Source organism: Phasianus colchicus, chromosome 1 (assembly GCF_987193195.1).
Source record: "Phasianus colchicus chromosome 1, bPhaCol1.hap1.1, whole genome shotgun sequence".
Classification (NCBI taxonomy): domain Eukaryota; kingdom Metazoa; phylum Chordata; class Aves; order Galliformes; family Phasianidae; genus Phasianus; species Phasianus colchicus.
Window position 1 is genome coordinate 113,043,365 of NC_143436.1, and position 24,315 is coordinate 113,067,679.

General features: G+C 42.4%; 1 protein-coding gene across 1 annotated transcript; it reads right to left on the reverse strand.

Annotated features, from left to right (window-relative positions):
- Positions 1–4,669: 4,669 nt before the first annotated feature.
- LOC149919959 (uncharacterized) lies at positions 4,670–23,121 on the reverse strand. The gene is made up of 5 exons (XM_090141848.1): positions 22,884–23,121; positions 22,685–22,752; positions 12,599–12,738; positions 5,328–5,561; positions 4,670–4,802 (listed from the first exon to the last, which is right to left on the reverse strand). The coding sequence occupies exons 1-5, from the start codon at positions 23,119–23,121 to the stop codon at positions 4,670–4,672; spliced, it is 813 nt and encodes a 270-aa protein (XP_089997974.1).
- Positions 23,122–24,315: the final 1,194 nt, after the last annotated feature.

Sequence of the window (24,315 nt, forward strand, 5' to 3'; positions counted from 1 at the left end):
CGCCCGCCCCGCCCGCCAATGGGAGCCGCCAGGGGGCGTGGCCTCGATAAGCCACGCCCCTCGGTTGTTCGCCCGACGGGGCGGTCGGGTCCCGCTTTGGGCGCGGTGTGAGGGGGTCGGGGGTGACGCATCGTTTGCTCTGTTGTGGCCGTGCTGATCAGAGCTGACAGTGAGCATGGGATATCTGGATATCTGCGTGGGACCGAGGTTACAGGTGGCAGCAGCAAAGCCTTAGCGTTTGTTAGAAGCAAACAGCACTCGTGAGCCGGCGACTGAAGCGTTAACATTCACGTTGTCCCCACGGTGATGCCCGCAGTAACAGCTGGTTGGCAAAATGCCGGTTCTGTTTGTACTTGTACTACTATGCTCTGCTCTATGAGGTCGTGGTGCGTTCTGCAGCTCACCCACTTTTATTGCTGAAGTGTAAATGTCATCTCTGGGCAGCTCAGTAGAAAAAATAGGCAGACTGCCTGTGTATCTCCTTCCAGGTAAGCACAGAAGACCTTTAAAATTCACATAATTATAGGAAATCCTAATGCCACTTCACGATAAATATTGATACAAGTTCTGAGAGATGTTGGATTCCACAATCACCTCCATGCCTGAGCAGGACCAAAGGAATGAATAGGAGTTTGATGCTACACAGGCAGTGCCCACAGAAATGCTTTGGCTTTCCCACAGCTGGGGTAATTAGGGCTTTTGATTTGTTCTAATTATGCCAAAGCAAGACAGCGGTGATCAGAGGCAAAAATACATATGAAACCACTTATCTTCATGAAGATCAAGAGTAGGAGACACAGAATAATAGTTTTTTCAAAGTAAAAATAGGTACTGGGAAAAGTATCTGCTATCTAAAAGTATCCAGCATCTAAAAGGGGGCTATAAGAAAGAAGGAGACAGACTCTTTAGCAGTGACTGTTAAGACAGGACAAGAGGAAATGGTTTCAAACTAAAACACAGGAGATTTAGACCAGACACAAGGAAGAAGTTTTTTACAATACAGGTGGTGAGGCACTGGCACAGGTTGCCCAGAGGGGCAGTGGATGCTCTGTCCCTGGAGACGCTCAAGGTCAGGCTGGACTGGGCTCTGAGCAACCTGAGGTAGCTGTAGGTGTCCCTGTTTGTTGCAGGGGAATTGGACCAGATGACCCTTAAGAGTCCTTTCCAACTTAAACAATTCTGTGATTCTATTCTATAAAAAGGAGGGTCTGCAGAGCTAGTTCAATGAAATGAAGGCACACAAGTGCCAGATATTAATGCAAAACTGCCAGACAGCTCTCAAGAAGACCACTGACAGATACAGCAGCTCGTTGTCACTGAGACAGCTGCTGCTTCGTGCCAGAGTAAAGTGAGCTCAGAGGGGACAGCCCAGGATGGTGAGTGATTGGTATTTTGGAACAAAACATGCAACACAGCAGCAGTTGTTTGTGCTTACTGGGGGAAAACAACTCTGCTTCTGGAGAGTGGCACGGAGAACCATTCTCATAGCTCTGCTGGCCCTGCTGAATGGGTCACCAGGAGTTGAACAAACAAAAAGCGTCACCAAGTGTCGCTTCCCTCAATATCCAGAAGCCAAGTTTTGTGGAGAGCAACAAAAACATCCTCTTCACTAATGAGGAAACTTGTGTGCATCTAGATAACTGGATGATAGATGAGGTTGCCAAAAAAATCTCTGCTGCTGAATGCAGCTGCAGCTGGCTTGTTAAAGAGCAGTAGAGATTTACATGGCTTTACCTAACGCAGCTCTAATGATGAGAAATGACATCAAAGTACAAAATACACACATTGTGTTAGCCAAGCAGGTAAAATTTGATTTGGAAAGAAGTTAATTGTTGCTTAGAACAGAGAGATTAATAATAAAGAAATGCTCACCAATGGCCCCCATTCCTTATGTACTACCAAAAAAAAACCCAAACAAACCAGCAAGCAACTCTGGAGGATGAGGGTAGGAAACTACTGTTGCTGATATCACACCTAGCAAAATATCCTGTCTGCTTCAGTGAATGAGTTGCAATAATAATTTACTAAGCCTGGGGAACATGTATAATTGGTAATATACTTGGTATATAGTATCACAAGACTGACATAGATTTGCATATTTACCAAGAAAACAAATAAACAAATAAAAAAACCAGCCCACGCATAAAGGTGTTGAGTAATACAGTAGAACATCCAGAGCAAGACTTTCACTTGACATCACAGCTATGTCTGCAATGAAAAAACAGTCATGTAAGAATGAGTCAAAATGCACCAATTTCTTAGTCAAACAACAGGAGGAAAATTATTCAAAAATAAATGCTGTCATTAAGTTCTTTGTTGTGCGAAGTGTATTTTGCCTATCAGTTATTGATGTGAGCAAGTCAAATGTCTCAGGTTATGTTATCAGTAGCCATGGTCACGTGTTATTTTCCTATCTGATTATTACCTCAAATGATGAGTAAAATCAGCCATAATCATTTGGGAAGGCACAGATATTTTGTACTTCTTCCTGTTGTCACTGTTACAATATTTTGCCAATGCATTTGAGTATCAGAACACAGACTTCGGCAAAAAATGCTGGCATTAAAATAAACTTTTTTTTTTTTTTTTAATAAATACTCTGTTGTAGATTAATGTGTATAACTTGTTAATTCTTTATTTTTAAGAGTGTCTTTCAACAAATGAATACAAAGAAACTTAATGCTATAAGACAAAAATGCATTATGCCTAGAAGACTGATTGTCATTAAGATTGCTGCCACTTAGCTACCTCTAAAACCAAGTATTTCCTTTATCTTAACAATGTCAACAGAGATGAAATATCCTACAACTTGCCATCTTCAGTGTTACCACCAGCTTAAATTTTTACCATTAGTTAATCATCTGTATTGATTAACAGTCTACTTTTCAGGCATGAAGATGAGCTCTCAAGAGAATATCTGAGCATTTTGCAAAGCTTGATTCTACATCTACATGCCAACATATACTCATTCTGGCAGTGACATGGATAATACTCTTCTTTACATCAAGTTGGAACATGAAAAACTGCAAAAAATAACCCAAACTCTTCCAGACATCAGACTTCATAGTTCTGATACGAGCACATCAGTTGGGCAACAGTGTGCATGATATGTGGCAACTTCAATCCTCAACTGTAGGTGATACAGTATGTTTTACAGACAGTTTTACATTCTGGAACAATATCTTAGTGTTACAATAGATTTTAGATCTTCAATTAGTTTACAATACTAATGATGTTTACAGAGTCCTCTGTAATTTTTTTTCCCCATAGATTTTATCACTAATAAAAATGCCAAATGGTAAAATAGCACATGTAAATACACTGTGTTGTATACTATGAGTAGAAGAGAAAAGGAAAAGCTGTTCTAGAAAATCCAATACATAATATCCAAACAAACAACCTCTAATCAAAGTCCCTCCAAGGGATTTCTGAGAGTGGAAATAGGGAAAACGTGTTCCCAAGTAGAAAGGAAGAGGCAGTCCTGCCTCCTCCTCAAAGCTGATCCCACTGGAGCAGGTGTCCCAGGGCTTGACCAGCTTAGTTTTGAATGCATTGAAGAATGGAGACTCCAGAACCCCCCCGGGCACCTGCTCCAAAGTTGGACCACCTCCACAGTAGAGCTGTTTCTCCTCATTCTGAGTTGAAACTAACTTCTCACATTTTCAAGAGATGTTAGCTACACCTGTACCATCACAGTGCACCCTGGGTGTTTTGTGCATCTTCCTGCTTGGCTGCTTTGGACTCTTGCACTCTTCTGTTGGAGGTATTTTGGGAACTATTAAAAACATTACACTAGATAGTGGGTCTTGAACTTACACCTTCATATTCCCATGTCCTCTTTGAGTACCCTGGGGGATGTTTGTCGTCTCTTTGGCTCTCTCTGGTTCTTTGGATACATAAGTATTTCAGTCAACTGGAATGGTCTTAAGAGGGGAATGATAAAGAGATTATATGAGAGTTTGGTAAAAACTGGGAAGAATCAAGATGTGAACAATATTGTAGAGCATTAATACACAATTACTGACCGAGTTGTATATTCCTAGCTTTTCAAGCCCACTTTCTTACTTAGGCATGTATTCAAAACTATCAGGAAATAATCACCATTCCCGTATGGTAAAGTAGTCTTAACTGCTATGAAAAAGGCTTTTACACACAGACATGGCTGGGACATGTTTATTCATCATTATTCATTTTTATTGGCATGTTTTCAACAATTATAGGGGCTTGAAGCTTCCTGGATATCTCTATTTCAAGCCCTGCACTAAGCTTTAATCAATGAATAAGCATCTTGAAGCAATTTATCATCACTCGTGGTTATTAACATTTGATTAGATTTTTTTTTTTTATCTTATCACCATAACCTTCTGAAGAATAACCCAGGCAATTATTGCAGGCAATAAAAATTTAGTACTTAACCCTCTCCTTGACGTGTGTTTCTTACCCTCTCTGTTCCCAGGTGCTGCCTATCCCAAGTGCGAGGCAGTGGCAGTGGGATGCAGCACTGTGGGATGGAATGGGGCTGTGGGAAGAGAGGGGCTTCAAGCTGGTCCCCACCATTGGCAGAGTTTTTGCTCTTCAGGGATGGATCTGTACTCAAATCATCTGCTTTCCATCTTCTGCTCTGCTCCAGAGTCGCTGGCCCCATCTGCTGTGCTGGATGCAGAATGAATCACTCATGTGGCTCTGCTGTGTTTGCGAAGCTGGAAAATTTGGGTAGGGATGGGGAGAACAGGTGACTGGATATCAGGAATTTTCTTAAAGCCGTGATCAAAAGGTCAACTTTAATGTCCACAAGGAAACCTACTCAAATATATTTAAAACATTTATCTAAATTTAAAAGTCCAGCTCTGTGACAGAGAGGATAGAGTAACAATGCTGGTTGAGGCTTATGCCCTAAGGGAGAAGTCATCAAGAAGTTCACTGTTGCCCAAAGTAAACTCTTACATACTGACTGGATAAAGTCTTCACCAAAAGATATTTTGCCTCAAAACTGGGGACTAGAATTAGAGATTTTAGGTAGTTTTAACCACCAAAGAGTTACATGTATGTTTTCTTTTAGTGATAGTATGCTATCAATAATTTCATTCTGTAAAATATTTCCAACACCATATTTCAATTTATAATACAACATGCCTACACACATGGGGCACCAGCAGTCATAAAATAATCTGGACAGGAAACTGAATTACTTTATCAAAAAAGTTAAAAGTGGCCTTCCTGAGTGGTTGTCCAATCTAATTAAGGTTGTTATTGATTTTTAACAGCACCAAATTCTTCTCTTTGTGTGAGTTTTAAAACTGTCAAATATTGTTAACTGATACAGATCTTGAAAATTCAAGCAACACGTTATAAGCACTGGATAGGCTGCATCTTTGGGTGACACATAGCCAAAATCTCTATATATCAGAAGAACTCCAATATTCCCAGACAGCTGTCTCACAAAGAAGTGGTTCTTCCACATGGCTGTAAGTAGAGTGAAGATACAGTACTTGGGAAGAAGTATATAAAGTGTGATAAGCTCATTTTTCATTCCCAGGACTGAATCTTCTATTCCAGCTTCTCTGAAAGAAAACAACTATTTCTTTTTTAGGTATCTTTAGAATTTAATAACTAGTTACATTCCATTACAGTGGCACATACAGATTTCAGAAAACCTCTTGATAAACATCTTGTGGGTGCTGTACAACCAGATCACTGAGCATTATTGATGCCTTTAAAAATTTGCAAATCCCACAAATAAACTTTATTTTTAACACAAGGCAGGAGAGAAATAGAGTTTCAGAGAGCTGACTCATGCTAACAATAAACATGGAAGCAATTCAAGTTAAAGCTAGTAGGCATGATTCAAAAAATAATGCTGGTAACTCCTTTTTAATCTGTTTAACTTACTAGCCTTTGTCTTTAATTATCTATCTTAGTTCTGTCAAGACAGACATGAAGTCTTTTCCCTTCTCTCCAATTTATTTTTATAACTTATTTGTCTATAAAGAGATTTAATAACTCTGAGACAAAATGCATTTGTTGAATGTAGTTATAAGAATTTCATGTATATATGTGTGTGTCTTCGTTTGCTTTCAAACGAAAGAAGCTCTCTGAAATGATTTCAACAAGCTGAAGTCCTCTAGGATACTTAGTGTTACTTTTGGGGTCCAGGCACTGCTCAGACTGCTGAATTGCCTATATTTGCTTTTCAGATACCACATGCATGCTTTCTGACCTTTGGAGGGGAGAGTGCTGGCATTACCCAATGCATGCACCAGCTAGCAGATATGACTACGTGTGAAGAGCTGAACTTTGCTCATGTTCGTTAGGGCACATGAAGCAGACTTATACTCTGCAGAGTCACAGCTGGTATCAAGTTTTTTGTGCGCCCTTCACCACCATCACACTATCAGATTGTTCTTATACATCAGTTTTACAATGCACTTTTGCTGATACTGAGAAAGTGTTCCTCTAATTACCAGCTCTGTAGAAAAGTGGCTTGTATACAGCTCATGGATTGCTGGTATAATTCAAGATAAGATCAAAGGTTGCATAAGATGTAACAACAATCTGCGACAGTCCATTTGAAGCAGAATTGGTTAGAGATCACAAAGCCTGACTGCAGTTTGAGCAGGATGTTAGAAGCAGAACAGCCATTACAGGGATATAGGGAGATCAGTGGAGATCATTAGTGGAGACAGTTAAAAAGCAGAGAAGTACAATAAAATCTGATCTGAGAGTAGAGAGTAGGTGGAAGCACCAGACAGAATAATGAGTCCAGTTATAGTCACTGAACTCTAGCCTTCGAGACAACAACAAAACACATCAAAAACTTCTGTTAAAGTAGGTCAGAGAAATTGGTCATGTCCTCACACTCCCTAGCAGATAAAATGGAGGTGGAACCAAATAGAAGGCATCCAAAAAGAAATAAAGGCTGTTCTCTGCAAATCCTGTATAGGAACTACTCAGCTGAGGCCGTGTGGACAGCTTTGTGTCCCTTCTAGATTAGTGAGTGATTCACTGAACACATAAACTCCCAGTACCTCTCACAAGAAACAAAGTCATTGCAGGCATTTGGGAGATCATATCCCTTTCTCCTGGGCCTGTGCATTGATCTCAGGCATGGTTTAGCTAGACTCATCCCTAAGCACTGACAGGTAGAAATCCAACACACTGACATGTTCCCCCATGTCTGTCAGGCAGCTGAGATGGACAAAATGGCTCATTTCAGCTTTTTCAACAAGTTTTTGACTGGAGGCTATCCTGTAGATTCATCACTCTTTCTAGAGCGATCTGAGGAATCACATTTTTGTAATTGAATAAACCAAAATAGAGAATCCCAGACCCTAAAACAGTGTTATCTATCCAAACAGTAATTTGGGGTGTTAAAATAGATACTGTGAATAACATCGTACCCATTTGTAAGGCTGACTTAGAGAAAAGCACATCCTTTGAGTCTGGCAAAATTACTCTGTCTTGGTTTTGGCTGGGATAGAGTTAACTTTCTTCCTAATTCAGATAATAAATTATTAGGCCAAAGCATAACATTAGCAGATTTTGTAACTGACAGTTGTGAAAAAAATGGGTTGAATTCCTAAAAATTTCTAGTAATTATTATTGCCCTCTAGTGTAAGTATTTGACCTTAACAGAACTTATGATGGTCACTATCACTTATCTGGTGATAAGTGCTCTAGAATATTATCAATTACTTTGCACTATGTCAGTTAGTAAACAATTAATCCTATTGACTGCTTCAGAGAAAAGGTGTCTAGATAAGGCTACAGATTGGAGAGGAAATAAAGGTAGAAAAAAATAACCTGAAATGAATCTCTGATCAAGGTAATCCTGGCAACATGCTTCCAGTCTAAGAACAAAACCCTAAAAACATGGGTGTATCCTATGCTGATACTCACTGACACCATGACTTTATGTAGCTTCTCAGAGTACTAGTTTCTGCCAGCTTTAAAAAAGATCACCCCAGAAGGTGATTGGAAGTGGCTGGCTGCATAAACCTTTGTGATTAATAAACAGGTATGCAGCCATGCTGATGCCCTGCAGCATTCAATTATACACAGCAAGCAGCATGAGTCTTCAGGGCCTCAGGGAGCTGCATAGGATACAGGCAGCAGAGCAATCAAAGTTCAATTAGTAGCGTCGAGGTGACAGGGAGGACAAGAGATCTGCTCTCAAATAGGAGCTGCTTGCCTCTAGGATGTTGATTTACTTAGGCCAAATGCTGTGTGGAATGTATGTACAGCAGTAGCAGGAGGCAGCTTTATCTATGTGTTGCCGTTGTCCTTAGCACAGGCATGCAGCACAGTGTGTGTGTACCAGGGCATATGTCTGGTTTGGGCAGCAAAGACTATGTGTCATCAAATCATAAAATCGTAAAATAGTTTGGGCTGAATGAGGCCTCAAAGCCCACTGACCCCAACCCCTGCCATGGGCAGGGCTGCCCCCCACCAGCTCAGGCTGCCCAGGGCCCCATCCAACCTGGCCTTGAGCGCCTCCAGGGATGGGGCACCACAGCTTCTTTGGGCAGCTGTGCCAGCGCCTCACCGCCCTCTCAATGAAGAATTTTTTCTTAACATCTAACCTAAATCTCCCCTCTTTTAGTTTAAAGCCATTCCCCCTTGTCCTGTCACTATCAGACCATGTAAAAAAGTCAGTCTCCCTGCTGCTTTTATAAGCTCTTTCTGAGGACAAGAAAGTCACAGTGAGGTCTACTCAGGTCCTTCTGTTCTCCAGGCTGAACAAGCCCAGTTCACTCAAGCTGTCTTCATAGGAGAGGTACTCAGACCTTTGATCATCTTCATGGCCTTCCTCTTGACCCAATCCAACAGCACCATGTCTTTCTTCTGCTAGGGGTCCTAGTCCTAGACAGTACTCCAGATGGGGCCTCAAAGGGCAGAGCAGAGAGGGATAGTCACTTTCCCACTATTGCATAGTGCTGAACATGTATACCAAAAAACCTCACGCATCGCTGCACATAATCTACATGTTTTAGTCCATAGATATCACAGGTTATAACAGATGAAAAGCTATTCTTCTGGGGAAAACAGCATAGAAAGTCTAGCACAATTGTGATAGAAGAATATTTAATAAATGGGATTATTTCCAATCAGATTAGTCACTAAGAGATCTGTCATCAGCACACCTTAGACAAAAAAAGAGCCTGGGGAGATTCAGGTGTGAACTAGAAAACAGTTCCTAGTACAATGCAAACAAACCCAGGTCTTTCATGGAGTTGTGGTTCAAACAGGCACAGAAAAAAAGCAGCAGAATCTTCTGGGAGTGGCTCACACTAATGCCAGTATTCTAGCCCATAAACACACAGGAGTTTCACAACCCAAGATTTATTGTAGTTTTGCTTGTTCTGTGTCTTTACTGAATGAATCTCCTGTCAGCAGCTGTTCCATCATTACATGAATATTTTCTCAGGAAAAGGTTTGTAACTGGGTGTCAGCTCCTTATAAATATGTTTGAAAGCCAGACAAATTGCAGAGGAGGTAAAATTCTCCTTTCAAGAGACTCTGATTTACTGCTATGTAACTTGCAGTGCCTGCAGATAAAATGTTCCGCGGGTCAAAAGTTCAGGCAGATATAAAAGTTCACATATGTGATGATTCCGCAGTTCAAAAAGTGCATTTTCACACTAAGAGGAAACATGCCAAGCTGTTTATTGCTGTAGGATCGTTTTAATCTCTCTATTGTGTTCAAGATAGAAAAATTGAAAAAGGTCAGAAGGCAAAATCCAGAGGGCACTACATAAGATATATGCTTACTAAAGCATTGAGCAAACGATACGCAAAAGTAGTCTTCACACCAAAGCGTTGTATTACATGAGACAAGCAGCTCCAAGGTGGGCACCCCAGATTATTACAGGCTGGTGAGGCTGCACGAAGTTTTCAGTGGGCCCCGGGCCTCTCCTCTGCTGAGATGCACTTTTCCAGCGGTCCAAGAGCACAAAAGGTGCCTGCGAGACTACACTGTGATGCCCCCGCATTGCCAGCCCTGTGGAGGGACGCACAGGGCATCTGCAGCCTGGTTGTACAGGGTGAGGGTTGGTAGGGCCCCCAGCACAAGTAGGATATGTTGGAGCAGGTCCTGAGGAAGCTCATAAAGATACTCAGAGGGCTGGAACACCTCTCCTATGAAGGCAGGCTGAGGGATTGGGCTTGTTCAGCCTGGAGAAGAGTGTTCTCCTCAGAGCCCTTATTGCAACTGTCCAATATTTAAAGGGAGATAATTTACAGGAGGGAATTCAACTCTTTACATGGGTAGATAGTGATAGGATGAGGGGGAATGGCTTTAAATTAAAAGAGGGGAGATTGGGGATGGATGTTGGGGAAATTCTTTCCCTAGAGGGCACAGCTGCCCAGAGAAGCTGTGGTGCCCCATCCCTGGAGGCGCTCAAGGCCAGGTTGGATGGGGCCCTGGGCAGCCTGAGCTGGTGGGGGGCAGCCCTGCCCATGGCAGGGGTTGGGGCGGCATAGGCTTTGAGGTCCCTCCCAAACCATTCTGTGGTTCTGGTATTCTAGTATATGATTCTATGAAAATTTTCAAGATACCAAAGATTTGGTTATCCTGCTGGTTAGTAGCCAGCAGTCAGTACAAAGGTAGAGTTGACATTAAGATTGTCTGAAAAGCAATGGCTGCCTAGGCAGAGCAGCCCCAGCTTGATATTTTGGGAGCTTGCAGTGGCCAAGCACCAGAGAGCAGCTATGGATTTGTGGTCTCTCTGTCATTCTTGGCTGGCTGCAGTAGGACAAGCCTCACCAAACAGCTTGAGTCCAGGAGCCACTTCCACGTGTAAAGACAAGTGTGATTTCCTCCCCAGCCATACAACCTCCCCACCTCCCCCACTGCACAGGGGCTGAGCCACTGGCTCTCAGGAAAACCTCTACAGACCTGGATCCATTCAGCCATCAGGTTGGTGTGGGGATTGTCATTCAGCTGACTACTTCTCTGGCACTTTGCAATGACCTTGCCTCACATCTCACATCTCTGGCATGGTTTTCTTTCTAAAGTACATGAATGGACTAAAGAGTTTCAACAAACCCATATGTGAAAAGGCATTGCTGCTTAATTTCTAGGACAACCATAAACAACAGTCTCCCTTATTGTCTCGTCAAATAAGAGAGAGTGACTGCACAAAACCCATCTCACCCAACTTCGCCTGTCTACCAAGAAGACATGCTGTCTGTCTACATTTCACAGAGAAATAGTTATATTCTTGTATATTGTATTTTCCTGCTTACTATTATTTTCCTTCCTGCTATTGTCCCCAACAAAGATTGGCTGCCTTTATTGTTCTTTCTCTCGACAATTCTTCATTGATGTTTGTCTAAATAAATCAGGTAGGACTGGTTTTTAGTTTGAAATATGTGGATGGTTCAAATAGCTCTCCAACTTCCATGCTTCTAGTTTTACCTGAGTTTTGATAGTTGCCAGCTGTCAAACTGTCAAACTGCGAGACAAGATTATATCTAGTAAACACTTGACAGTGATAACTGAAGCCAAAATCTCATTCTCATTCCTGGATTCCTGTAGCAGAGAGGCTGCAAGTGCATTAAAAAAAAAAGTTATTCACATGTGCCTTTGTGCACACAAAGCCTCTGGGTTCAAAGGCACATTAAAAGGAATATAGGATATACAATGCTTGTGCTTGTAGGAGTTCCACAGTCTGTTACACCAGAAACTGACAAAGCCAAATGAAAATGCTGATTCAGAAAAGGAAAAGACTATAATAAATAAACCAATGCATTAACAAACAGAATTTTAGGTAATTAATGTTTTTTTTTTCTGGCTGTCTAGCAGAAATCTATTCAGGCAGATATTTTTAAGCACCTACTAAAAAAAAAGTAGGAAGAGGAAAGTAGCAAAGATGCTTTTCTCCTGTCTACTCTTGAAGCTGTCATGGCATGAAGGTAGAAAACATCAAAATCCTGGTGTACCTGTTAAATTCTGGATTAACTGATAATTTCATTTTTTTAAAGTTATTATTTCTGAATTTTTGTTAGAAGCTGTGAAACCTTTCTTAAAGCAATTAATGCAGCATTTAGCTGAACCTTTCTCTCATTCCCACAAATATGTTCCCGCAATACATACTATTGTTAAAGTAGGCAAGCAAGAAAAATGTATTTTTCCTTACCCTTCCTGTTTTCTGTAGCAAACACAATATCTTAGGTATTGCACAGGCAGGCCTAATGTCTAACTGATGATTCAAAGCTATGATTTAAATGATGCACTGCCATAAGGTGGCACTTTTCCTTTTATAATTCAGCATGCACAGTTTATGGCATGGGCTTTTATTTACTGTCAGAAGAACAATCCCAATTTGGAGGTAACCAATGGCTTTCCACAAAGCCAGACATCATGGTAATGTCAGCCATTGAGATTTATAAACACAATAGTTCTCCCCAGTTATTTTTCCATTTTCACGCATCTTTGGACATGCTTCATCTCCTTAAATTGGGATATAAAATGCTGAGATATTAAACAAAGATAGCTCATCTCTCAGGCATCTGCAGCCATGTTTAATTCCAGAGGCTTAGCATCACCAAGCAATGAATTTGGTCTGCATGCTGGGGAGGAGGAGAACAGAGAACTCACCTTTCATGGAGAGTCTGCATTAACTCATACCTCTTCTCCGCTGGTGCTCTGGAAGGATTGTTGGGAGCATTTGTGAGGCCCAGCAAACTGTGAATGTGATGTTCTCCTTGCCTCAGTGCTCCAGACTCTATGACAATTTGCTAGCTGAGAGGAAGGACCTCTTTGTGACTTTGTAGTCGTTCTCCAGCTACCCTTGAAGGTGAAGCTCAGGACAAGGAAAGGTTTTTGCTGTGGAGGTACCTCTGCTGTGCCCAGCACAAAAGCTATTGATGAGTGAAGCCTGATGACCAGAGATGTGGGCAGGTGGCAGAATGGATCCACATGGGCATCAGGTGCTCCCAAATATTTGGGTACGTGAAGCTTCTTTCCCACAGTTTCCAGGAGTGTCGACTGCATCTGTCCAAACACCATCAGACAGGTATTGCAAAGTCATGGAATGGTCTTAAAACTTCTGACAGTTAGAAAAAAAAAAGAAAAGAAAAGAAAAAAAAAAAAAAGGAAAAGAAATAGTAGGGAAGGGAAGGGGAGGAGAAGGGAGGAGAAGGGGGAAGGGGAAGGGGGACAGGTGGGGAGGGAGAGGAAGGGAAGGGAAGGGAAGGGAAGGGAAGGGAAGGGAAGGGAAGGGAAGGGAAGGGAAGGGAAGGGAAGGGAAGGGAAGGGAAGGGAAGGGAAGGGAAGGGAAGGGAAGGGAAGAACATCAATTCCATTGTTTCTTCTGCATTACTGGCTTTAAATGTTTAATTACAAAATCTAGAAACCACAGAAATTTTGGTGGAGTCACAAGAATTGGCAGTACTTACTCTGCCTCTCAGATATATGCCCCTCTGGACAATCCAGCAGTTGTAGTAACTTTGGGAAAATACCCCAGATTTCTGGCATGCCTCTTAGAAGAGAAATCCTGAGCTTTCATGGGTTGCTTTCTTTATTCTTGTTTCTCTACAGTCAAGCCTGAGGCAGCTGGTACAAAAATACAGCGTTTCCAGTAATGCAATTATGATTTCTGTCCAAGCATAATCATTTATATAAAAATGTATGGCACCCTCAGGAGCAAGCTTCTGGAAACAAGATGTTTCATGACAATTAAAAATACAGATCTCCTTTCACATTAATCTGCAGCACTTATATTCAAGTGTAATAAATGCTTTCCTTCTTTCTTTCCAAACCATGTCACAGTTTGAATGACATATAAAATATTTATACAGTATTTGCAAATACATTATTCAACACCCATTTACTGTTTTGTGTTGGTATTATAAGACAGGTACTATAAAACAGGTGTTGCTTTCCAGACAGGGACAGACACAGCTGGGAAAGCAAACAGCAAGTTATCTCCCAGGGACAGCAGCAAAAACAGGCCCACACGCCAACTGGACACTGACTACAGCACTGTTTTTATTTACCTCCCCATCCCTTATCTGCCCCTTGCATACCCTGGATGGGCAGATCCTGCCAGAGCCTCTCTTGTCACATCCCATGCTTCTTCCCACCGCTGCTATGGTGGTGGAGGCCAAGATGGGATGTGATCCTGTGGGAATAGAAAGCCACGGGGCTGGGGTAGAGGATAATGCTGGCCTTCTGTACCCATGGAAGGGCTGTTGCAGTGGGTTGGATCCTATGATGCCCAGGAGGTCCTGTCCTAAAGCCTCAAGAGCCCTGAGAAGGAAGCTACTACAGCCTCTTGGTTCCCTACCTCACTGTGCTCCAGTGCTTATGGTTTGGGCTGTGACACATGCCTAGGAGAACTGCTGCTTGGAAAAGTGAGTGAGAGATGGAACTACATCTTTGTTTCTATCTAAATTCATTCAATGCTAAGATTTATGCAAGTGGAATGAGTTTTCTGAGGTTTCAGGTCTCAGCAGCAGCAGAGCATGTTGCTGATCTTCCACAGAAGTTATTAATTCAAATAATGATGTTCATCTCCTTGGCTTAAGTGGCATGCAACTAAGACATTTTGAAAATATGGGAATGAGCAGGTATGTGACAGACTACTAGTGTAAAACATACAAGAAAGAGGTTGTCTCTATAAAGATTTAGCCAGCATTACAGTCTTTCCTGGGGGAAATTACAATTTCGGTTATATCTGGAAAGAGAAATAAAAGAGTATGTGCTTGTATGACAGCCACTATCTCAAATGAGGCACTGGTGACTTATATGTAGACATTCAAAAATAAAACTATAAGCTGGTTCAGCTTAACCTACAGAATTAATATCAAGGGCTATAGATACTCCCTGTAACAAACTTTGAATAGTGGATGATAAATACCTCACAAGCTAAGAAAAATAACATTCGTGTTCCCAGAATATGAATAAAAATTGTAGTGGTAGACCCTAGTTACTGATTAACAGCCCGGAAGGTATCTAAGCCAAAACAGTGATAATAGTTACCCTGAATAATGGGTTGTCACTCACCGCTTCTTTTGCTCCTTGTCCTGGTCCTTGACCTATTAGTCTCCATTCTGTTTCTTGCATTTTGTTGGTGGTCAGCCATGCCATATCTTGATGGTCCCTTCCCACCCACGCCATTTGATGATTCAGTGACTTCTCTGATATGGAAAGGCTGAAAAAGTTGAAACTGCTCAGCCTGGAGAAGCTGAAGGAATCTTGTCAGTTAGTACAATTATCTGAAACAGTGATGTTGAAAAGGTGAAATCAGTAGTGACCACTGCTATGACAAGAGGCAGTGGGCACAAACTGAAACACAAGAGGCTCCATGGGAAAATAAGGAAACACTTTTTTTGTGTGAGTGACTAACCAGTGAAATAGATTGTGGTGTTTCCCTCCTTGAAGTTCTTCAAAAGTCACCTGGACGTGTTCCTAGACCACTTGCTCCAGGTATCCTTGCTTGAGCAGAGGTGAGATCAGATGGTCTCCAGAGGTCCCTTCCAGCCTCAAACACTTTGTGATTCTGTGGGAGAATTCTGTCTGAGAAACAAAATTGAAAAACAACATGCTAAACCGTTTTCTCAGCCTTGGTGCTTCTCTGATCCTACCTTTCTGCATTGGAGCTTCCTTCTAGTTTACGTTGCCTGTTTGTCATGTGTAATGGACTTCAACAGGGAAAAGGGGTTGTTGTTCCACCTCAGCAACCTTTCCTTCCATCCTGGACATTTGACCTTCCCAGAGACTACGTGCAACACGTGCAACACACTCACCGTGATGCTGCTGGCACCAGTGCTTTTGGCCTTCTCTCCCTTTTTTCTTACCCTCACTTTTTGTCAGACTGACTTCAGGTGCTTTGTTTGGTTGATGCTTTTTGTTAGCGTGTGTGTTCACAGACTGGAACAGAGACAGATTATGCTGTTCCTGCTTCTGCTGAGCAGACTCCTTAAAGTGACCTTAGGGATGAATTATTAAACACAGGACAAGGAGGGCTCTGACCCATATGGAAGGGCAGTCTGTGAGATGCTCTGCATACTCTGCCTCTGTCCCATGAAGGGAAGCAGACAAGTTGGGTTTTGGGGAACTACATTCCACAGTATCCAGCTGCTGAGTGGACAGCTGTTGGGTTCCATGCCACACCTCATCAGCTGTCTGGAAAAGTTAAGGCACTTGCTTTCCCAATGGGCCACTTCTCAGCTGTGAAAGACATGCTCCAGTGTGGGAGCACATGGCCCCTTGGCTGATGGATAAAGAACTGTACAGTGAGGCTTTTAAAAATTCTACCACTCTCTGCTGCTGGAATACACTTTACTACCTGCCATTTTTAAGTGTTCAGGATACAAAGTGTAATTCTCTGAAAGCTTCAGAAATCATTCTGTAAATCTTCCTTCACAGTTGGCTGCCTGCCTGAAAAGCAAAACTCCAAAGTTGTACCAGATCTTTAACAGCACTGATGATCTTTAAACTCAAATTAGGATTTCAGACATTAATGGACAGAAGGGCTTGTGGGTGTTTTTTTTTGTTGTTTTTTTTTGTTTTTTTTAATAATGTGTACTGTTATGTACTCGAACTCCTTTCCCAAGTGAGCTCCTGCACAGAATTAGAACTGAACAAACTATAATGAAAGATAAAATGCCATCACCTCTTTCAAAAGATATAACAATTTCTGATACTACAAAGACTATGCAAGCTTTTATAACTTTTAAAAATTCAGTGATTTTTTTTTTCTTCTCTTCAACAATCTCTGTAAACTTGTGATTCTGAGGAACCTCCTGGAAAACCTCCTTAGAGATGGCAAAAGCAACACAGATGGTATTCTTTGTCCAGCATCCCAACTAAAGTTTGGCCAGCAATGCCCTGAATCTGAACATTCTCTCAAGTACTGGGCCTGAACAACCTCCAGTATCACTGACTCAGCTCCAGTCAATCTTAATTGAATATTTAATTCCCACATATATATATATATATACATATATATATTTAAAACAGCTTCTTCTGCATTGGACATTATTTTACCACTTTAGAATGCTCTAGAAGAACACTGTGAATGAAGCATGTTTAATACTGATAGAGAATGTCTGGGGATACTTTAGATTGATATCATTATATCTGTATCCTCCCACTGATACTCCGGTAGTATGTATGACACCATTAACCATGCTAATCTTGGGCAGAGGTGCTCATCAAGGGAAATGCATGGATTTAGGCATGCAGGGGAACAGGTATGGTCAAGCTCCAGCTGCTGCAGAGCTGAGTAGCCCAGGGCACAATGTGAGAATTGAGTGGAGGGAAGCAATGGGATGCAGAGCGGTCTGGAGAAAGGATTGCAGTCAGGCAATAGGAGTTGGTTGGTCACTTCTGCTTGTTTAGCTTTCAGGGCTTCCAGAGGTTAGTGGCTCCCCTGGGGAGGGAACAGAGAAATTTTTCTCAGATTTCTGTATTTAGTGTGTGCTATTACCTTATCTGGTCTAACCTCAGTTTTAAGGTTTTTGGTAATGTTTGTTTTGTGTGAAGAGTCCTATTCAGGGTTACGATTCTATGATTCTGTGATTCTCTTGTAAGGTATAAAAATTAAAAGTGGGCATTTTTCTAATATATACTTCAAAACGACTTCATTGCACAGTGGCCAGGTAGATATACTAGGCTATACTAAGCCAACGTACTGTTGATTGAAAAAATGCTGAGTCCTGTGATATTCCTAACTTCAGCAATGGGGCATGAAAACTGGACTGTGAGCTTGGGGAGATGCATCTGCTGAAGGTCAAGCTGCAACCAGGTGTCTGCATTCAGTCTCCACACTTTTAATCTTCAGGATGTCTTTGGGGTTACTTCATGGCTTGTGAAAGCCAAACATGAAGAAAAGGGCAGGGAGGGACATGCCCAGGATGACCTGGATTAGAATTAAGGTAATGGCCTTAAGTTGCACCAGGGGAGGTTCAGATTGGATGTTAAGAAAAATTTCTTCTTAGGAGTGGTGAGGCAGTGGCACAGGCTGCCCAGGGAGGTGGTGGAGTCACTGTCCCTGGAGATGTTCAAGAGCTGTGTGGATGTGGCACTGAGGGACGTGGGCAGTGGGCATGGTGTGATGGGCTGATAGCTGGACCTGATGGTTTTAGAGGTCTTTTCCAATTTTAATGATTCTATGAGACTGTGATTCTAAGTTGTTCTCATCAGTGAGTGACAGCTGTGTAGCAATGCTCTAATTAATACAGGTTCTTATGTATGCTCTCTCCTCCTCAGCTCTTCTGTTCTGTGCCTACATTTGGACCACTCCCTACCCATGCTGTCAGAGATGACTTGCTTGGTAGGCTATACAGGAAGTTAACTGATCGCTTTAATGAAGAATGCCTGAACTCTCACATGCTTTGTGCTAACTGTTGCTAATGAATTGCTGAACTAAAAATGTTTGAATTCCATGAATTGGATCAGTGTTCACTAATAGTACTTCAATGGATATCACCAATATTTTCAAGCTTAACTAGGCATGAAATTACATTCTTAACTGTTATTTCACATGCATTACTTGGATTAATAAAAAAAAGGAGTAAAGGTATAAAGATACAAACAAACAAACACCAAAAAACAACAACCAAAACAAAAAAACAACCTAAATGTCTGACTGCCTTTGTTCAAAGCCCAAATGTCTATGTCAAAACTGAATGCAGTGTTCAATAAAATACTGCTTCTGATAATAGTTTTCTCTTTGGTATATCTTACCTAAATCTGCCTGACAGGATGGTCTGGAAGGAGAAGCCAATGTATGCTGTAAAAAAGCACCTGACTTCCTTCCACCAGCAGCAGACTGCATCTGGGTTGGGTATGTGGTTGGAAACAGGAAAAATAAACCAAGTCAAGGGAAAACTGAGTCTGACAGAATTGGTAATTTAGTCAGTTTCTTTGCTAAAATAAGAAGGAACAAGGAGAGACATCCTATCTGTGTTAGGAGAAGACCTGCTTGGCTTTTAAAAAATCAGCTAGTGTCTATACAGCATGCTGGCAAAGAGGCATGAAGTAGTCTGTAAATCAAATGGCTGGCACTGAAGGGGTTCATCAGGAAGACGGGATGTGATAAAGTTGAGAATCTGATGCTTTCTTTTGTTTTTTTTTGATGGCTGGATATTGAATGCTCTGTCATCAGAAAATGACGAAGAGCTGTAGGCAGAAAGTGTTGGCTATGTCCTGGACTGAGGTAGATATGAGGCAGCAGGGACAAAATATTCAGATTGAGAGTGTATGATGGGCAACCAAGCCCTGTCTTCTTGAGAATTTATTATTGACTACAACCTGTGTTGGTGTGCTTTGCAGAGAGTAGAGGAAAATATCTCAGGACATTAGAAAACTTGCAGGTGATTGCAGTAAAGTGGAACTGAAATATTTGTATGTGGTCCTGCAGCTCCAGTACGGAAAGTACCTATGAACTGGACCCAGATCTGCCATCTTGCATTTGTTTGCTATAATGTGTTTCTCTTAGTGATCTTACAAGCCTCCATTTCTCTCCTGCTGTTCTTCATTTCCACTTAAAGTACAGGTCCTAGCACTTTCATAAATTGTGGCCAAGGGCCATTTCCAAGGCAAGGAGATGGTTACAGGCCTACATTAAATAAACTCTCGAGTACTCAGAGCAAAACTTGAAGGAGCCAGTCACTAGTGCAGATGCCCTTAACTTTGCTTTTCCTCCTTGAAATGAAGAGAGGCATGCCGGAGCCAATGCACTGAGAAGTTACAGAGTGTCAGAGTCGACACTGTCCATTGCATCAAGCAACAGCAGAAAAGGAAATCAATCAAAACCAGCACAGGGATACAGCAAACAGAATGTAAAGGTTCATATAGCAATAACTAGTATCCTGCTGTTCCGTTCGTTCATCCAGAAAATATGAAATCTATGGATAATCATCATATTCTGTGTGCACTTGCTATCTTTTGTTCCCCAAAGACACCAAAGAATGCTGCAAATGAGAATATATAGCAGTAATTACTTCCACAGTGGGCTGAAAAGCAGGAGCTTTTTAACCATATTATAGTAAAGCTGCAGAAGGAGGGAGGGGGAGGGGGGGTGGGGGTTCATTTTGCAGGGCAAGATTGGGCAGCACCCAGAACACAGTAGTGAGTCTTCCTGTCTTTGTAAAGGAGGATATTGAGTTATTTTATGATCATCGATGTCCAAGCCATCCCTTCTATATTTCATCAAAAATCTTTCCCCATATGTGTAGTTTGGATCCAATTCTCTAAAGTGCTCAAATGCACATAGATTTTCTCCGGACTCAGCAAAACAAAATGTTGGTGCTTTTCAACCTGTTGAAAAACTGGCAGTCCTGATGTCACTGAAGATTTGGGGGCTTAAGAAGCTATAGTCAGATGCCCCAAAAAGCATCTCAGGGAAACCACGTATAGCAATGGGAAAGCTGAATGCATAAGGCTGCCTGTTTATTTATTTATGCAAATACATAATTTATAGCCACACTGGTGATTTCTTGTTTAGCCACGACTTGTTATGCAGTGCTTAGGTAGAGCAATAGATTTCAGCCAGAGTGTCAGCTTGGGTCTTTCATATCTCTATTTGGCTATTATATCTAGCAATGAAGACAACGAAATAAATCCTTATTGCCTGTGCTAAGCAATAAAATCTCTGAGAAGAATCTCCACACTTGTGGAGCTTTTTCAGCACTGGCAGTTGAGAGTTTGTTTACACTGGAGCTATTTCTGTGGTGCCTTCCTACCCTTCCTACATTACATTTGGGCTAAATTTATTCCAGGGGAAAAATAATACAGTGTAAAATGTTCAAAATTCCTTTTAATGCCATGGCTGTATCTTCCAGACCTTTCATGCTAACACACATTTGTTTACTGTCATCCTGCCATGTTGCACTGTCCAACTCCAGCAACATACTGGGAGCTTGCACTGGAAAGCTGAGTCCCATTGCTCTTCAGATTTGCTCTTAAGATGAAGCCTCAGAAGCTGCAGCATTAGATTTCCAGGGAAAGTTTGATTGAATCATCAGTGGCCGATGAGAGCACACTGGGATCAAACCCAAACATGGCACAGAAGGATTCATTATGAAGAGCCCTAGAGAATGCCTTCTGTGAAGGGCACTGCAAATTCTCTTAATGCAGCCCTAGCAGGGGGTCACCCAAACTGAGGTGTGACTCATGTGCAGGAGATGTCCTCAGAGGCTCATTTGATCAAACATGTGGCTCTACTGACTTCGGTTGCCATGAACCTTTGGCAGTAAGTGAGCGAAGACCATGTTGTTTCCATTCTCAGGGTTCAATAGCAAAGGAGAGTGTGTGCAGGAGCACTAGGGAAATTTCTGCTATAAACTGGTGGTTTCAGGATCACTGGTTCAGGCTGGGTACTGTGCATAGTAACTGATCACTGGAAAAGATAGGGAAAAAGTTGTGGACTGTAGCATCATCACTGGAGGCATTTCATAGTACTTGTCCTTCTATTGCACAGTCTTTGCTTTGCCATTACTCTGACAGACAGATGAAAGAAAGAGGAACCAGCTGAGAAAGGGGATTAATCAGATGTCTGCAGAGAAATGGGCAGCTCTGCCAGCTGTTGGAATGTGCACATCCAACTTGTACATAAGTAATGGCTGAGTAAAGTTTGTGTTTAATCTAGATTCCAAGACAGTGGGAATGGCTTATCTTTGCCCAGGTCAATCAGGAAAATGTAAAATGTACACGTAAAATGTTCCATTCCTTGGATGTGCTCAAGGCCAGGTTGGATGGGGCCCTGGGCAGCCTGATCTGGTGAGGGGCAGGCAGTCCTGCTCACAGCTGGAGGTTGAGGCTGGATGGGCTTTGAGATCCCTTCCAACATAAACCTTTCTGTGACTCTATGATAATCCACCTGCTCTTCAGGTGAGAGCCTAAGGCCCGAGCTCAGCATCTCAGAGATGTCTGGGATTCCAAGTAAAGTCAGAGCAACGTGGACATTGCATAAGGCAACACGAAAATATCTTTATCGTAGTCACGATCTTCCTTGTTCCTTTGACAAAATATCCAGAGTTTGAAATCTCAGCCCCAAACTGCTTCCCTTCTTACAGCCTTGCTACCAAAAGGACAATTTGTTTATTGTAAAATTGCTCCAGAAGGCACAGGGTCTACAGGGCTGTTTGGTGGCTGAAACCAGTGACAATTTGGTGTCATAGGAAAGCTCTCACACGTGGTGAGAGCAAGCTAGTTAGGACAGTGGATGCCTGGTGTTAGAATGAAGGGAGAAAGTGGCTGTTTAGGCGGACCTCTAATTAAATACCGCAGCTGATCTGCAGTAGGATCTCCTGCACTGGTTGCCTCTGACAGGAGATCTCTGTTTGTGCTGGCAGTTGTTATGACACCGGCGGATCCCAGTGGTGGGAGGTGCATACACTTAAACCTGTAAGTACACACACAAATACATCAAAGAACAGAAAAGAAAAACACTGCTTCTGCTACGTCTGCACGCATGAGCCTCTGGGTATCTGGATGTCTCTGGATATCAGGGCTAGCCGGGATTAAAAAATAAACAAACAAATAAATAATTATTATTTTTAAATTGTATTTATTTATTTATTTATCTATTTATTTATTTATTTATTTAATTCCGCCGCCCTGGGAAGAACCACCCGCTGGCCCCACGACGGCCGAACCCGCGAGGGGGCGGCATTGGCTCAGAAAAGTCGCTCCGCTCCGCACCTCCCCGCACCATCCTGCACTGTCCCGTACCGCATCGCACCGCGCAATGCTCTGGACAGCGGTGACGCTGTGAGTTCTGTGTGCATCCCCGACTTGCACTGAGCAGGGACGTTTAGAAAGCCGTTTGGGCGTAAACTCAAATGCTGAGCCATTTTTTACTATCTTAACAGAGGACACTGAAACCCTCCCCCAAATAAATAAATAGATAGATAGACAGACAGATAGATACATCCGTGCAGGAAATAATTTCTGTCCTCCTTTCGAACAAACACGGGGAATTCCTTAAAGTCAGTCAAGTCATCCGCATTGGCAGAGAAAAGATCCAACCGGCTGCAAGGGCAGAGCATCGTTTGTACTCGGATTGCATTGGAAGCACCCGAGCTCCCATGGCAACCTCGTCTCCTGCTGGAGGGCTTTATTCTATCCGCCGCCGTGGAGAGCCCCGTGGCATCCTCTGCTTTGCGCATCCCTACCCGTCAGCGTGCGGCAGAGTTTGCCTGCAGCTGGCCGCCACCAGCAGGAGAAGCGCGTTATCTCCACCCAGCTGCACCGTGAGCTAATTGCAAATGCAAACATGCAGAATTTGCCGTAAAATGTAAGGAAGCCAAATGGTGTTTTCTCTGTATCGCTTTCACTTAGAAAACTCTAGTGATATCATTGTTGTTTTGTTGTTGTTGTTGTCTTTATTGTGTTTTGTTTGTACTATTATTTTTTCCTTTCTCTTGTAAGGAAATTGGAAAGGAGCCATTCCCATTTCCTTGCTCCTTCAAGAAATATAGAGTCATAGAATCATTAAGGTTGGAAGGACCCTGTAGTCCAAGCACCAGCCCACCCCCGCCATGCCCACTGCCCAGTCCCTCAGTGCCACATTCACACGGCTCTTGAACACCTCCAGGGATGGTGACTCCACCACCTCCCTGGGCAGCCTGTGCCACTGCCTCACTGCTCTTTCTGAGAAGAAGTGGTTTTTAACATCCAATCTGAACCTCCCCAGGCACAATTTGAGGCCATTCCCTCTCATCCTATCACTGTTATGTGGGAGAAGAGGCTGATCCCCACCTCGCCACAGCCTCTTTCAGGTGGTTGTGGAGTGCAAGAAAGTCTCCCCTGAGCCTCCTTTTCTCCAGACTGAACTCCCTCAGCCATTCCCCTTAAGACTTGTGCTACAGATCCTTTACAGCTTCACTGCCCTTCTCTGGACCACTCCAGGGCCTCAAATACGATGGGAACCATTTTATTTTCCCAAAGGCATCTCCTCTTTGATGGTTCTGTGTTTACAGCCTTCTTGGAAATGCAATCCATCTGCATCAGTTCAAAGGCATGTAATACAATTTAGTTACTTGAATTTCTTCTTTCTGGGAAGAATCTATAATTTCTAGCATTCTGGTATTGCTTCCTTCTCATTTCTTCTAGTCACATTCTCTCAAATCAGGCATAAAATACCTTGACCTTCCAGATAAACTGTGTGATCCTTTTGCAAGAATCACTTGGCAGTCTCTGCCCCACCATGTGTACACGCACAGGCATATCCATAACCATACCCCAGGCCATTTCCATATGTTCCACTTCACATCTCTGGTAGCCAACCAGTTTGCTGGTCTAAGCAGGAAGCTTTACTGAAAATGAGTGAAACATTCACAAAAATCTAAGTAGGTCAATTT

Bases quoted from the DNA above. Each gene is read 5' to 3' on its own strand.
- LOC149919959 (XM_090141848.1), bottom strand. From the start codon at position 23,121: ATGCGCAAAGCAGAGGATGCCACGGGGCTCTCCACGGCGGCGGATAGA. The intron at 22,753-22,883 runs GTATCTATCTGT...GTCCCTGCTCAG, and splicing joins AAATTATTTCCTGCACGGAT to TGCAAGTCGGGGATGCACAC. The intron at 4,803-5,327 runs AGATCTGTATCA...ATATATTTGAGT, and splicing joins ACGTGTTGCTTGAATTTTCA to AGGTTTCCTTGTGGACATTA.